At 44.2% G+C, this 15,164-nt stretch overlaps 1 protein-coding gene across 1 annotated transcript in view; it reads left to right on the top strand.

Moving 5' to 3' along the window:
- Positions 1-15,164, top strand: part of LOC126184270 (tachykinin-like peptides receptor 99D) — a 742,646-nt gene that overhangs the window by 198,697 nt on the left and 528,785 nt on the right. Inside the window, exon 2 of the mRNA XM_049926644.1 lies at positions 3,464-3,679. Coding sequence (XP_049782601.1) covers positions 3,464-3,679 — 216 coding nt within the window. The remainder of the gene's footprint in view (positions 1-3,463; positions 3,680-15,164) is intronic.

Genomic DNA, 15,164 nt, shown 5'->3' with positions numbered 1-15,164 from the left:
TTAACACTGGTAGCATGCCGCGACAGCGTGGACGTGACCCGTATGTGCAGTTGACGGACTTTGAGCGAGGGCGTATAGTGGGCATGCGGGAGGCCGGGTGGACGTACCGCCGAATTGCTCAACACGTGGGGCGTGAGGTCTCCACAGTACATCGATGTTGTCGCCAGTGGTCGGCGGAAGGTGCACGTGCCCGTCGACCTGGGCCGGACCGCAGCGACGCACGGATGCACGCCAAGACCGTAGGATCCTACGCAGTGCCGTAGGGGACCGCACCGCCACTTCCCAGCAAATTAGGGACACTGTTGCGTCTGGGGTATCGGCGAGGACCATTCGCAACCGTCTCCATGAAGCTGGGCTACGGTCCCGCACACCGTTAGGCCGTCTTCCGCTCACGCCCCAACATCGTGCAGCCCGCCTCCAGTGGTGTCGCGACAGGCGTGAATGGAGGGACGAATGGAGACGTGTCGTCTTCAGCGATGAGAGTCGCTTCTGCCTTGGTGCCAATGATGGTCGTATGCGTGTTTGGCGCCGTGCAGGTGAGCGCCACAATCAGGACTGCATACGACCGAGGCACACAGGGCCAACACCCGGCATCATGGTGTGGGGAGCGATCTCCTACACTGGCCGTACACCACTGGTGATCGTCGAGGGGACACTGAATAGTGCACGGTACATCCAAACCGTCATCGAACCCATCGTTCTACCATTCCTAGACCGGCAAGGGAACTTGCTGTTCCAACAGGACAATGCACGTCCGCATGTATCCCGTGCCACCCAACGTGCTCTAGAAGGTGTAAGTCAACTACCCTGGCCAGCAAGATCTCCGGATCTGTCCCCCATTGAGCATGTTTGGGACTGGATGAAGCGTCGTCTCACGCGGTCTGCACGTCCAGCACGAACGCTGGTCCAACTGAGGCGCCAGGTGGAAATGGCATGGCAAGCCGTTCCACAGGACTACATCCAGCATCTCTACGATCGTCTCCATGGGAGAATAGCAGCCTGCATTGCTGCGAAAGGTGGATATACACTGTACTAGTGCCGACATTGTGCATGCTCTGTTGCCTGTGTCTATGTGCCTGTGGTTCTGTCAGTGTGATCATGTGATGTATCTGACCCCAGGAATGTGTCAATAAAGTTTCCCCTTCCTGGGACAATGAATTCACGGTGTTCTTATTTCAATTTCCAGGAGTGTATGTGGCAGATATTCGTAGACCATGTCGTGCCGTGTCAGCGAAGAAGAAGCACCTGCTTCTATCACGTTAGTGGACAGTGATTGGCACCAAACGATTCATGGGTGGCCTGAGAGACAGGGTTAGTGCATATGACTGTGCCTCATATTCTGAAGGAGTGTTTGGGCATAAGAAAAATTGCATCACGATAGGTCCTGCATGGAGAAAAGCAGAAAGGGCTAGGATATTACGTTGCTCGTACCTGTTAATACAGCACTTATGAGAATAAACTGGGTTTCCTTACACTGTATCATTACGACGGTTGAGACATTGGCCAAATCATACGAACCACACCTGAAATGCCAATGAAACGAATGGCGTCATTACGGGTTACCAGGACCATCGATATCTCGTCAGAACCTCAGGAATGTGAAAGTTTCAGTGATTATCGGGTACGACTGTGATGGCGTAATGCTAACACATACGGCTTCCCAACGGCAGATAGTTAATGAGTTGAATCACTGTTGATTTTAAGAACACAGCTTGCGTCCTTCTTCGAGAAGACAGCGGCGACGCAATCTGCAATATCAGCCATCATGTTGGAAGACAATACCCTGCCGCATGCAGCACAAGCTATGACTAACTCTTTCGATCGATGGGCTGTGAAGTGCTGTATCCTTTATACCCCTTAGACTTACGCCTTTGTGACTTTTACTAGATTCCTAAGATGAAAGATGCACTTCGCATTCTATTCAGAATTGTCACAAAGATTAGTCGGGCAACTGAACGGTAATTTCGAACAGCCAACACAACTGGCTCTGCTAAAGGTATCCTAGGACTTACACGTGTCTGGAAACGGGTTATACGTGATGTTAGTGAGTACTTGGGACGACAGTAAATCTTGTATCAATTTTTGGTCGTATGTCAGAGAAAAAGGAAAAATATACTCTCTATAAATTACACAGCGAGTTCCTTTCCGAATTTTTATAGACAAACGAAGAGTGGAAAATGGACATTTGTGGTATAAAATTGATCAACGTGATGTCTAGTTTGGGAAAACAGGGTTAATTATCTTTAAATTAAATAGAGTAATTAAAAACAATTTAATGATTTGAGGAAAAATTTTGGTCCGTATTTTCATTGTGAAGCGAAGAATGAAAAATGGACAAATTGGGTACGAAACTGACTATGTGAGGTCTAGATTTGCTAAAAAAGTATGTAATCGCTTGAAAATAATCTGTGTAATTAAAAAAAAACTTAATAAGTGATGTGAAGAAAAATTCTGCTATGTATTGTTTTCCGAATTTTCATAGCCAAATAAATAATTGACAAGGGTCGATTTAGCTCTGCAAGAAAAAGGAGGTTAAATGCTTCAGATTAATCAGGTGATTATGAAGAAATTAAATCTTGAATTGTATTGAACAGAGCGAAAATTTTTGTCCGAATTTTAATAGCCAAAAGAGTGGGAAATGGCCAACTGGGGTATCAAAAACGTCAGCGTGAAGCTTAGTTTTGCAGAGAAAGATATAACTGCGTGATAAAAATCAGGGTGATTATGAAAAATTTAATTACCGATTTCAGGGGAAACAGAAACATTTACCGAAGATCTGCTGGTACCTGTGTGAAGTGTCAGAAAGTGCATCTCTCCAATATATTTAGCACGTAAAACTTTGCACGCTTGGGATATTTAATGGACAAAAATGTCTCCTTCGAATGAAATTCTAAATTTAGGAGATTCTGAGATTAGAAGACGGCAGGAAGTGAAACGATGTGTCGAAAAGTTCATATGGTCGTGAATCACACTTAGATACTCTCTCTCGGCTGGGATTTTCGCTTTAATATCCGTCTGTTGCGAGGAAAACTGAGTTAAAGCTCTTCCTGGCATATTCATATTGTGAGTTTCCTGGGGTCGTACATGTAGTAGCTGCTGTGCACCTAATGATTCTCTATTAATGAAGAAATCGTAGCATTCACGTTGCAGCCTTCATGGGCTTTCTCGTTCTTCCCGGCTCTTCCCTAACTATAGCTACATGGTCATCATATTTCAGGTTTGATAATAACGACACGATTTTAATTTAGAATTAATTTTTAGGTATCTCTGGTAGTTTAGTTAAAATTGTCTAATTTCGGTACGAGTTGTTTATTTGATTTAGATTTTGAAAGTGCAAGAATTGACAATTGCAAATATTTTATACTACGTGTTTCTTACTTGTGGCATAGAAACGTTTCGTGTCCTTATTCTCGTACTTTATTCACAGCGAGAATAATCAGGGGCGTGCGCTTGTTCGTTGCAGGTACTTGGCGATTATTCGGCCGTTGAAACCACGCATGGGCCGGCGCACCACTCTGGGCATCGCGGGCGGCATCTGGGTTCTGGGCTCGCTTATGTCGCTGCCCATGCTGCTGTTCTTCACGACGGCGCCCTTGGATAAGGCTGGCGGGGAGACGCAGATCGTCTGCTACCCAGAGTGGCCCGACGGCCCCGGGCCGGGATCCCTGTACGACTACATGTAAGTAAGGCCACTTACGCTGATTCCTCTAGCGACCAGACCCACTCAGTCGTTTACCTGATTACCTCTCACCCTCGTTAGTTCCTGCCTATATATGTACGATGCCTGTATTATCGATCTGTGCTGTCACGTGATGTAATCTGTTGCAGCTCATGAAACTCAGATTGTCGTCCTGCCACATACGCTCCTTGCCCCCGCACCCACACCACCTCCACCACCAGCGGCAATACGACAAGGCTGCAACGTAGAAATCATTTCTCTTCCAGCACTGATTCCACACCTTCAATGCTATGTTTGGTATCGAGTGACTTCTCGTTGTGTTTTTTGTGTGTTCAAGTCACTCATATCACCGTGTATTTTGTGTCATTACTTTGGCTGAAAATTTAAGCGAAAATTCAATTCCCACTATAAAATATAAGAACACATGTTTCAGTGAAGTTTTATATCTGTTACAATTCATATTCGCAAATACTGTTGCTACCGGATGGCACATAATACGTTAGTCAATTAGAGGTTGACAGTTATTCTGGGTAACTCTAATTGGAAAGTTTAACGCTCTAACAAGTGAAGGACATCAGAAGTTTCTTTGTAATACTTGGAAAATAGCAGCAAACGTTTCCATTTACGTACTAATATTGCCAAAACAGACAAAGGGAACGTACGTTCTTGTATACCGAAATACTGTCAGCCTTACTCTGATTTATTCTGTATCTCTGTGGCACACTCATTTGAAACTTATTGGTTTCTGAATCAATTCACGTAAGAACCTGTTTGAAGTAATACGCTCAAAGATAAAAGAAACGACACACCACGGAGGAATTATTAGGATGGGACGAATATCGCTAGACAAACAAATTGTTGTAGTTTAAGCAAAACTGAATGATTTATTGAAGAGAAAACGGTTGAGAAATTTAGGAAGTCAATAACGTGTTGGTCTCGCTCTGGCTCTTATGCAAGCCATTATTCGGCTTGGCATTGACTCACAAAGTTAATGGATATCCTTCTGAGGGATATCATGCTAAATTCTGTCCAATCGGCGACGTACCGCTGTGCGGTTAGGGTACGTCGGATGATGACCAAAAGGGTAGTGCTATAATAAAAGTTGTCGGGTCGTATGACGTGCGACACTCAGGTTCGTATCTGAACGCTGTCTGGGTCGTCACTAGACACAGATCGAAACTCTCACACGGATAAAGACCAGCTGTATCATATGATCATATGGCCTAAGAAGCAAGCTACCTTTCACAACCGGACGATTATGTGCAGACCAGCCACAGCTACAGTTCTACGGCTACGAACTGCTTTAGTGCGATGCCACTGTAGCGTAGTTGACCTGAGTCAGATTACTGCAACATCACACTAGGCGTCATGGTGTATATATACGCCTTGCTCAGCAGGCGAAATAAATGTACATCCTGAATTTGACTGACGCTGTCTATTGGCCATTCACAGGCCGATTGTTCGACTAGACTACACTGTCCATCCTTCAGAAGCGTCGTTTACTAGTTGGAGCCGCTTGCCTATTACCTGACAGCCAGCCATGATAGATCCGGACTTCGAATTTGATTTGCCGGGGCGAGCTCACTCAGAATCGCCTGTCACACCAGTCAAATTACAACCGCCCTTGGTTCAACTCTGCACTTTATGCCAGTTTCTAAGGGCTGGCGACAATGTATGCCAGCCGCCGGCCCTTGGGACACCCGAGCTGGCATGCAAGGGCACCGACACTGCCAGTCACTGTTGCACTTCTGGCACCGAGTTAGGATTTCGCCCCCAGGACATCAGATCCTGTGCACTTGTCTTTCTGGTCATATGCCTTAATATCAGGTATCAGATGATATCCGCTGCTAAAAGTACACATAAGCCAGTAAGAGCCACTTCATGTTAGGTCGGGAGCTTAATGATTATAATGAATTATGATGGTGACGGTGATGCCTTAAATGCACTCGCATATTTAAAATAAATAGAGATGAGTATGGTGTAAATCAATTAAATCAATTTAAGGTTCCAAAACCAAGGTGCTGCTTCAGCAGTAAAACCTGTTACATTCCTACTTCAGGCTGAGTTAGGTCGTCGAGTGTAGAGTGACGCCTCCTGAACCCACATAGGAAGCGACGTCGAAGAGACCAGATTTCGATAACACAAGCTAGGTGTGGGTAAACCATGTGCTCCTTGGTATTCGCTATTCTAATTCTGTAATTTTCACTACAATAACTAGTAAGGCGAGTATCAACCTTTCCCGATTGAGATTAAAATGGATTCTTATCAGACACTGGTATATGTTCCTGTTAGTGAACTTAAGTTAAAAGTATTTTAATAAGATCAGAGTTATCAGGTGGCCACAGGGTAAGACATCACGAAACATTGACAAAGCATAATACATTTTCCCAGATAAAGGGGTATTTGTATTCCTCAGTGTTAATGGAACGGAAACCATATCCACCCTGTTTTATCGTCCGATCCAATAGTGACAGAATATGGATCCAAGACGTAGTTGATTTTGATATTCGTATAAGATGCTGCCATATTCGGTATCGATGATACTTAATGTTGTTAGAAGACACCCCTGATCTTGTAAGGCTACTGCAGGCAGTTGTGAATGCTACTTGAGAATTGTGTTATCGGTTATCCATATTTTATTTCCAGCTGTTATATACAGGATGGTTATAATTAAACTGACAGTGTTTCAAGTGCTGCAGTACAGGCTGTATGAACCGCAGGACACTGAAACGTGAAGTATGCTGAAAAAAAATAATAGTTCCACTTCCTGCCACCATTTCAAAATATGGAGCTTTATGGGATCATAATATGAAATGTTTCCTCTTTTAACGTCAGTATGCTGTTTGTCGCTTGGTGATGCGTGTTGATTTCTTTTATGAAGTGACTGATGGTATAAAGGGTTACGAAGGTAGTTCCCCAGTGAAATGCAACGTCTGCGGAGAAGAAAGTCTGTGGACTGACGGCAAAGTTGTTTTACCGAAACTACAGCAATAGCAGCGCTGTATTGCGGGAATTTCGCACAGCTGCAAAGAGGCACCACGACAATAACTGAGTTAAGCAAACGATCAAGAAAGTTGAAGAAACAGGTGAAATATTTGGTGCAGCAGGAAGAGGGGGTGGCCCATTCGCATGGAAGTTTTTGACGAAGTTGCTGTAACTATGACAGACCGTACATCACACGCGTCAAATTCTGCAACCCGCGCACCAGCTGTGTCAAAGGAATTGTCTCTTCCCGTTCAACAGTTCAAAAGGTTTTGTAGCGTATTTTACACTAGTATCCCTACAAGATTCGTAATATGCACCAAATGAAGCCCCAAGATATGCTACAACGCCGTGAATTTGCCCTTCGTTTTCCGCCACGCATGGAAATGGCTCACATAAGGCTGGAGAAATTCTATGACTGGATGGCGTACATTTTACTCTGCATGGTGGCGTGAATGCACAGAACCCTGTCGCATATAGGGCTCTACTACGCGAAAAGTTGTGCAGGAAGGTCCACTGCGCTTCGTTTATGTGACTGTGTGTTGTGGTTTCACATGCTGCTTCATTTTCAGGCCGTTTTTCTTCGAGGAGATGATATTTTCGGGCCTGTTACGTGTAAAATGACATCTGCCCCTTATGAGGTCCTCCTTATGCAACATGTAATTTTGGCTTTGCAAGAACGCAACTCTGTCCATACCACTATTTTCATGCAAGATGGGTGACTCCTCATGTCGCTTACCTGGTGAAAGATTTGCTTTGAGAGACTTTCGGTAACAACTGCATCATCCCTAAGCAATTTCAGTAAGTGTAGCCTTTCAGAGCCCATACTTAAAGCCAGGTGACTTTTGGTTGTAGAAATATCTGAACGATCGTATCTATCAGGGATGTATCCAGACACATCCTGATCTGAAGGATGTAATACGTCGATGGCTCTGAGCACTATGGGACTTAACAGCTATGGTCATCAGTCCCCTAGAACTTAGAACTACTTAAACCTAACTAACCTAAGGACAGCACACAACACCTAGTCATCACGAGGCAGAGAAAATCCCTGACCCCGCCGGGAATCGAACCCGGGAATCCGGGCGTGGGAAGCGAGAACGCTACCGCACGACCACGAGCTGCGGACAATATGTCGATATATAGCTCTGATTACACTAGATATGCTGCGACTAACTGTCAACCCTTCAGTATTACAGATGCAGTATGTTGCTGAGTATGTTGTAACTTGTGACCATATCCTAATAAACATGCCAGAACCACAGGTATCGTGGGTCTGATCGTTGCTCCCATTCTCCTGCATCTACGCCCATTCCGACTACTTACAGCGCCATATTTTCGCCTGGTGGCCGAAAGTGGAAACTATTTTTCAGAATAACCAACGAGTCCGCATATTAAAGAATATACTTAAGACGTTTCAGTGCGCTGCAGTGTATACAACCAACACTTAAGCTCCTGTAACACAGTAATTTTTATTACAGCCAGCCAGTATTGACTGAATTTGGAAACTGTTGCTATGACTTCTACAATCCTTAATTTTTACAGTCGCCTCTGATCTTTCCATCCTGAAGACTGCTATGTTATTGAAAGCCGCTTTCAATCCTGAAATCGTTACCGACTTGCCGCTCTAAGCGTAGCAATATTTTCCATTCGTCTAAGAGACAGGGCACCTGTTTAGTTGTGATTCAGATGGATGCGCCAGGGGTCTGGTGGAATACGTCTGTAATGTGCTCCATTCAGGCCCGGAGCCTTTCATGGTATTCAAAAATAGTCAACTGCCTACAAATCGTGAGTTGGACATTAGTGAGTGTTCACATTAGCTGTCTCAGTTCAGATCAACTTCGTGTGGCACATGAATCTAGGTGAGGAAGAGCTCCTTTCATGTAAGTCACGATCCACTTCACACCGAAGGGAGTATGTAAGGACAGGTGAGACAAATGAAAGCAATGACGTTGCAAGACCCTATAGTTCCACTCTTATCAATGACATGTGCATTTGCGAAACACTCGCAATCATCTGACCCATGAGGAAGGTGGTGGTAGAGCCTTACAGCTCACAACGTACGATGAAGTCCTTTTTGGAGGTGTCACCACCAATGGGCTCATCTGTTGGGGTGTCGAACCATGGAAATCGCTGCCAGTAGTGTTGTGTTGATTGGCGACTCCATACAGTGCCAGTGTTGTGGCTAATCATGTGACGCGTGGCATATGTCCTGGATGAACATTGTCACACTACCCCTCATCCTGTCAACAGGAAACTAGTCTTTCCTGAGGCAACATAGAATCTACAACATGAGTGTAAATTTTTTTTATAAAATGCTCTCATTCGTATATGCTGGTAGAGAGGTTTTTCCTGTACTTTTCCATGTCATCAGTCTTCTGACAGGTTTGATGAGGAACGCCACGAACTCTTTTCCTATTCCAACCTCTTCAATTCCAAGTAGCACTTGAACTGAACTTTCTCGGGTATTTCTTTGAAATCTTCCAATCTCTGCATTCCCCTGCAGTTTTCAGCCTCCACAGCTTCCTCAAGTACCATGTAAACTATTTATCGATGTCTTCACACACATTGTATCACCCTGTCGGTTCTTCTAGTCATTGTTTTCTACATGGTTCTCTTCTTGCCGTTTCTTTGGAGAACCTCCTCATTTTTCACCTTCATCCACTTAAATTTCAACTTCTTCCACATCTCGAACACTTCAATACCTAGGTTTCATGGTTCTCTCACCGTCCGTGATTTACTCCCATACAGTGCCTTGTTCCAAACGTACTTTGTAAAACTTTATTTCTAAAACTTTATTTCTAAAACTTTGGTCAGTGTTTGATACTAGTATAGATATCATTTGAGCAGGAAATGTCAATCTTTATACAAGTGTGCTGGACCCAGTTACATCCTGTAAAGTATGGAAGCCATTTTAAAGAGAGTTTTTTTAAAATTTCCAACCGCCCCCTCTAACACGCACACACACACACACACACACACACACACACACACACACACACATATATATATATATATATATATATATATATATATATATATATATATATATATATACACGCACACACTCAAGAACATTGTGCCGGGTTTGTGTCAAGGAGGAAGTGTAAAGGATTGCTTAGTGTGGTGTCGAGGCATCTACTCGTATGTCTACGTTCATTTGTTTTCCCACAACTTTATATACATTTTGTATTTAGTTGCAATTTTGCCCCTCTATGTTTTTCTGATCCCTTTCCCTTATTACCTTCGCAGGTACAAATGCAGGTGTCGTTTCCAGATTTCCTAGATGTCTTTTGTGCCAATAAATCAACTTCAGTGGCAAATTTGATCTCCAGCGATGCTTAGGAGGTGACAAAAATAGAAGGTTTTGTGGTGTCACCGCCAGACACCACACTTGATAGGTGGTAGCTTTTAAATCGGCCGCGGTCCGCTAGTATACGACGGACCCGCGTGTCGCCACTGTCAGTAATTGCAGACCGAGCGCCACCACACGGCAGGTCTAGAGAGACGTACTAGCACTCGCCCAGTTGTACAGCCGACTTTGCAAGGAACGGTTCACTGACAACTACGCTCTCATTTGCCGAGACGATAGTTAGCATAGCCTTCAGCTACATTTGCTACGACCTAGCAAGGCGCCGTATTCAATTGATATTGAGATTCTATTAATGTATCATCAAGAGCGATGTTCTACAAATGTGGATTAAAGTTAAGTATTCCAGAAGCTACGTACTTTTCTTTATAGCATTCATTACGCATCCTGTTTCAGACCTCACGCCAGCCTGCGTGAGTTTAAGCGCGTGCCTTTCGGCTTCCTCTCATTGTGTCTAGGCTGTCTTGTCTAGACACAACAGGTTTAGTCATATTAAATTCTGTTCTGGGATTCCGAGTGGGAAATCTATGGTTTCTTTCACTTTTATTTCTTGGCTTTATACTTCCTCAATGAATATTGAGAAGTCTCGGCTCCACTCTGAAGACTCCCAGAAGTACTCTGCACGTAGTTGACGATGGGCAATCAGTGCCAGGCAGATAAGCTGCCTTTCCACATTTTCTGTACTCAAATTTTCCTTTAATACTTATGGTAATGTTAGTCATAGAGATTAGGAAAAATGCCCCGATATATTTGGACATCAACTGGTTACGGAACTAACTATGAAAGCGATGGTCTTTTCGAGTACTTCATTATTTCTTTTTATTACTTATCCCTTGTAAACTATTCCTTTTTATATATCCTTTCCTGTTTCGTTTATGAGATATCGATCTCCATTATCGCATAATTATCTTAAATTCTTCACATTTCTGTCGTTTCCTTCGTAGTTTGATCTGGTTAGATATGTCAGGAGCGTACAATGTCCTGGAAGAGTTGATGCTTTTAGAGTACCTTCCAAACTTATATGAATACACACTAACGAGCCAAAACGATATAACCACTGTCCTGTGGGAGCTTGAACGCCACCTGGTGGCGCATCAGTCATGTCACATGGTAAGAAAACCGTGTGAGCGGAGCAGAGGGCAGTGGGGTGTAATTCTAGCGAGGTCGGAGTCTACCACTTTCTGTAAAGCAGAATAGGCGACGATCCGTACAGGATTTCAAATGGTTCAAATGGATCTGAGCACTATGGGACGTAATATCTGAGGTCATCAGTCCCCTAGAACTTAGAACTACTTAAACCTAAATAACGTAAGGGCATCACACACAGCCATACCTAAGGCAGGATTCGAACCTGTGACTGTACCAGTCGCGCGGTTCTGGACTCGAGGGCCTAGAACCGCTCGGCCACCGCGGCCGGCGTGTGCAGGATTTGACGACAGATTACAATTCTGCTGCAGCCACAAGTGTTTTCAAATTAGATCGTTCAGGGCACATCGTTGAACGTGGGGCTCCACAGCAAACGATCTTTACATGTCCCAATGATGACCCAACGACGTCGTCAATTTGAGTGGCAGGGAGCATAGAGATTGGACCATTTCACCTGGCCGGATGAATACGTTTCTTGTTAAGGAAAGTCGATGGTCCTTTACAGATATGTCATCATGCAGGCGAACGACGGTTCGAAACAACCACTCTGTCACGAACGACAGCCTATGGCGGCAGTGTTATGTTAAGCACCCTATTCATCTGGGTTTCCACGAAACTTGTGGTCGTAATCGAAGGCACCATGACAACTATGGACGTGAATATTATTGCGCACCCTTCATGCTTGATGTCTTCCCCGACGACGCCGAGGGTTTACCAACAGGATAACTGTCCGTGTCACAAGTCCAGATTCGTGCTATACTGGTCTGAGGAGCAGATTAGTGAACTCACCTAGATGTCTGGATCACCAAATTCACCTTATCTGTAAACGATGGTACACAGTGTGATCGCCTTCGGATGCCAGTTCTGCGCTCACAAACAATATGTCAGTCATTAACGGGAACTACGTAACATTTGCGTAGAATTCTGATGGAACACACCTCTAGGAACCTACGAATAAGTTCTCGACACTATGGCACAGAGGTGCTGCTGTACTGCCTTCCAAAAGCGGACTGCCAGCTTATTAAGCAGGTGGTCGTAATGTGTTAGCTCTTCGTTGTAAAAGACTACACTGTAATAAACATCGCATCTTTTCTATTAACAACAACAAATAAATTTTGGCTCATGCACTGGGATGCGTAAGTAATTTTGTTCACACGACGTGGAGGACTAGCCTCCATTGGCCTTTGACGTGCGTTGTGTGTGAAATCTGCCGGAGACCATTTCATGCACTAAGAGTGTTTATGGCAGTAGTGGAAATGGTTCAAATGGCTCTGAGCACTATGGGACTTAACTTCTGAGGTCATCAGTCCCCTAGAACTTAGAACTACTTAAATCTAACTAACCTAAGGGCATCACACACATCCATGCCCGAGGCAGGATTCGAACCTGCGACCGTAGCTGATTTAATTAGACTACATTCCATTATCCTCGTTTTGCTTTTGTTGATGTTCATCTTGTATCCACCTTTAAAGACGCTCTCCATTCTGTTCAACTTCTTTTCAAAGACCTTTGCTTTTTCAAACAGAATTACAATGTCTTCGGCAAACCCCAAAGTTTTTATTTCTTCTCCCTGGATTTTAAATCCTGCTCCAAATTTATCTTTTGTTTTTCCTTTATTGCATTTTCAATATGCAGACTGAATAACATCGGGGACAGGGTACAAGTCTTTCTCACTCCCTTCTGAATCACTGGTACCCCTTTCGTGCCCCTCGACTCTTATAACTGCCACCCGATTTCTGTACAACTTGTAAATAGCCTTTCGCACCCTGTATTTTACCCCTGAAAACTTCAGAATTTGAAAGATAGTATGTCAGACAAAATTGTCAAAAGCTTTCTCTAGGTCTACAAATGTTAAAAACGCAGGTCTGCCTTTCCTTAACCTGTCTTTAATTATAAGTCGTAGTGTCAGTATTGACTCGCATGTTCCGACATTTCTGCGGAACCCAGACTAATCTTCAACGAGGTCGGCTTCTACCAGTTTTTCCATTCTTCTGTAAAGAATTAGTGTTCATATTTTTCAACCGTGACTTACAAACTGATAGTGCAGTAATTTTCATACTTGTCAGTACCTGCTTTCTTTGTAATTGGAATTATTTTATTCTTCTTGAAGTCTGAGGGTATTTCGCCTGTCTCGTACATCTTACTCACCAGATGGAAGAATTTTGTCATGGCTGGTCCTCCCAAGGCTATCAGTAGTTCTAATGGAATGTTGTCAAGTCCCAGGGACTTCTTTCGACTTACATACTTACATGGATATGGTGTCTGTTCTTTCGAACTTGACCTGCAACTGTCTAGTACGAACTGAGAATTAATTTAATACCTTCAGCTGCTGACGCGCGTTGATACATAACGGGGAGAGCTGAAAATGTTTGCCCCGACTGGGAGTCGAACCTGTGATCTCCTGCTTACATGTCAGACGCTCTATATATCTGAGCCACCGAGGGCACAGATGATGATACGACTGCAGAGACTACCTCGCGCACGCCTCCCGCGAGAACCACTTTCTCACCTTGTATGTCCACACACTACATTCGTAGTGTCCCACCCCAACGCACTCATTACTCGTGGAAGACATTCTTACCTAGTGCCGTAAGAGTTCGGGGAATATGTGTGCATCCGCACAGAAGAAGAAGGTCATGGCCGGTATTGTCAGAATTACATACTTATATGGATATGTCAGTGAGAACAGACACCATATCCACTTATATCTCACGAAATAAGCATCAAACGAAAAAACTACAAAAAACGAAACTTGTCTAGCTTGAAGGGGAAAACCAGATGGCGCTATGTTTGACCCGCTAGAAGGCGCTGCCTTAGGTCAAACGGATATCAACTGCATTTTTTTAAAAATAGGAATCCCCTTTTTTTGTTACATATTCGTGTAGTACGTAAAGAAATATGATTGTTTTAGTTGGACCAATTTTTACGCTTTGTGATAGATGCCGCTGTAATAGTCACAAACGTATAAGTACGTGGTATCACGTAACATTCCGCCAGTGCGGACGGTATTTGCTTCGTGATACATTAACCGCGTTAAAATGGATCGTTTACCAATTGCGGAAAAGCTCGATATCGTGTTGATGTATGGCTGTTGTGATCAAAATGCCCAACGGGTGTGTGCTATGTATACTGCTCGGTTTCCTGTACGACATCATCCAAGTGTCTGGACCGTTCGCCGGATAGTTACGTTATTTAAGGAAACAGGAAGTGTTCAGCCACATGTGAAACGTCAACCACGATGTGCAGAAAATGATGATGCTCAAGTAGGTGTTTTAGCTGTTGTCGCGGCTAATCCGCACATCAGTAGCAGACAAATTGCGCAAGAATAGAGTATCTCAAAAACGTCGGTGTTGAGAATGCTACATCAACATCCATCGCACCAGGAATTGCATGGCGACGACTTTGAACGTCGTGTACACTGGGAACGAGAGAAATTACGCGACGATGACAGATTTTTTGCACGCGTTCTATTTAGCGACGAAGCGTCATTCACCAACAGCGGTAACATAAACCGGCATAATATGCACTATTGGGCAACGGAAAATCCACGATAGCTGCGACAAGTGGAACATCAGCGACCTTGGCGGGTTAATGTATGGCGCGGCATTATGGGGGGAAGGATTGGTTCAAATGGCTCTGAGCACTATTGGGCTTAACATCTGAGGTCATCAGTCCCCTAGAACTTAGAACTACTTAAAACTAACTAACCTAAGGATATCACACACATCCATGCCCGAGGCAGGATTCGAACCTGCGAGGTAGCAGTCGCGCGGATCCAGACTGAAGTGCCTAGAACCACTCGGCCACTCCGGCCGGCGGGAGGAAGGATAATTGGCCGCCATTTTATCGATGGCAATCTAAATGGTGCAATGTATGCTGATTTCCTACGTAATGTTCTACCGATGTTACTGCATGCAGAAAGGCGTTGTACTTCCAACGTGATGGATGTCCGGCACATAGCTTGCATGCGGTTGAAGCGGTACTGAA

The sequence above is a fragment of the Schistocerca cancellata genome, chromosome 4 (assembly GCF_023864275.1).
Source record: "Schistocerca cancellata isolate TAMUIC-IGC-003103 chromosome 4, iqSchCanc2.1, whole genome shotgun sequence".
Classification (NCBI taxonomy): Eukaryota; Metazoa; Arthropoda; class Insecta; order Orthoptera; family Acrididae; genus Schistocerca; species Schistocerca cancellata.
This window is presented reverse-complemented; position numbering and strand designations above follow the sequence as displayed.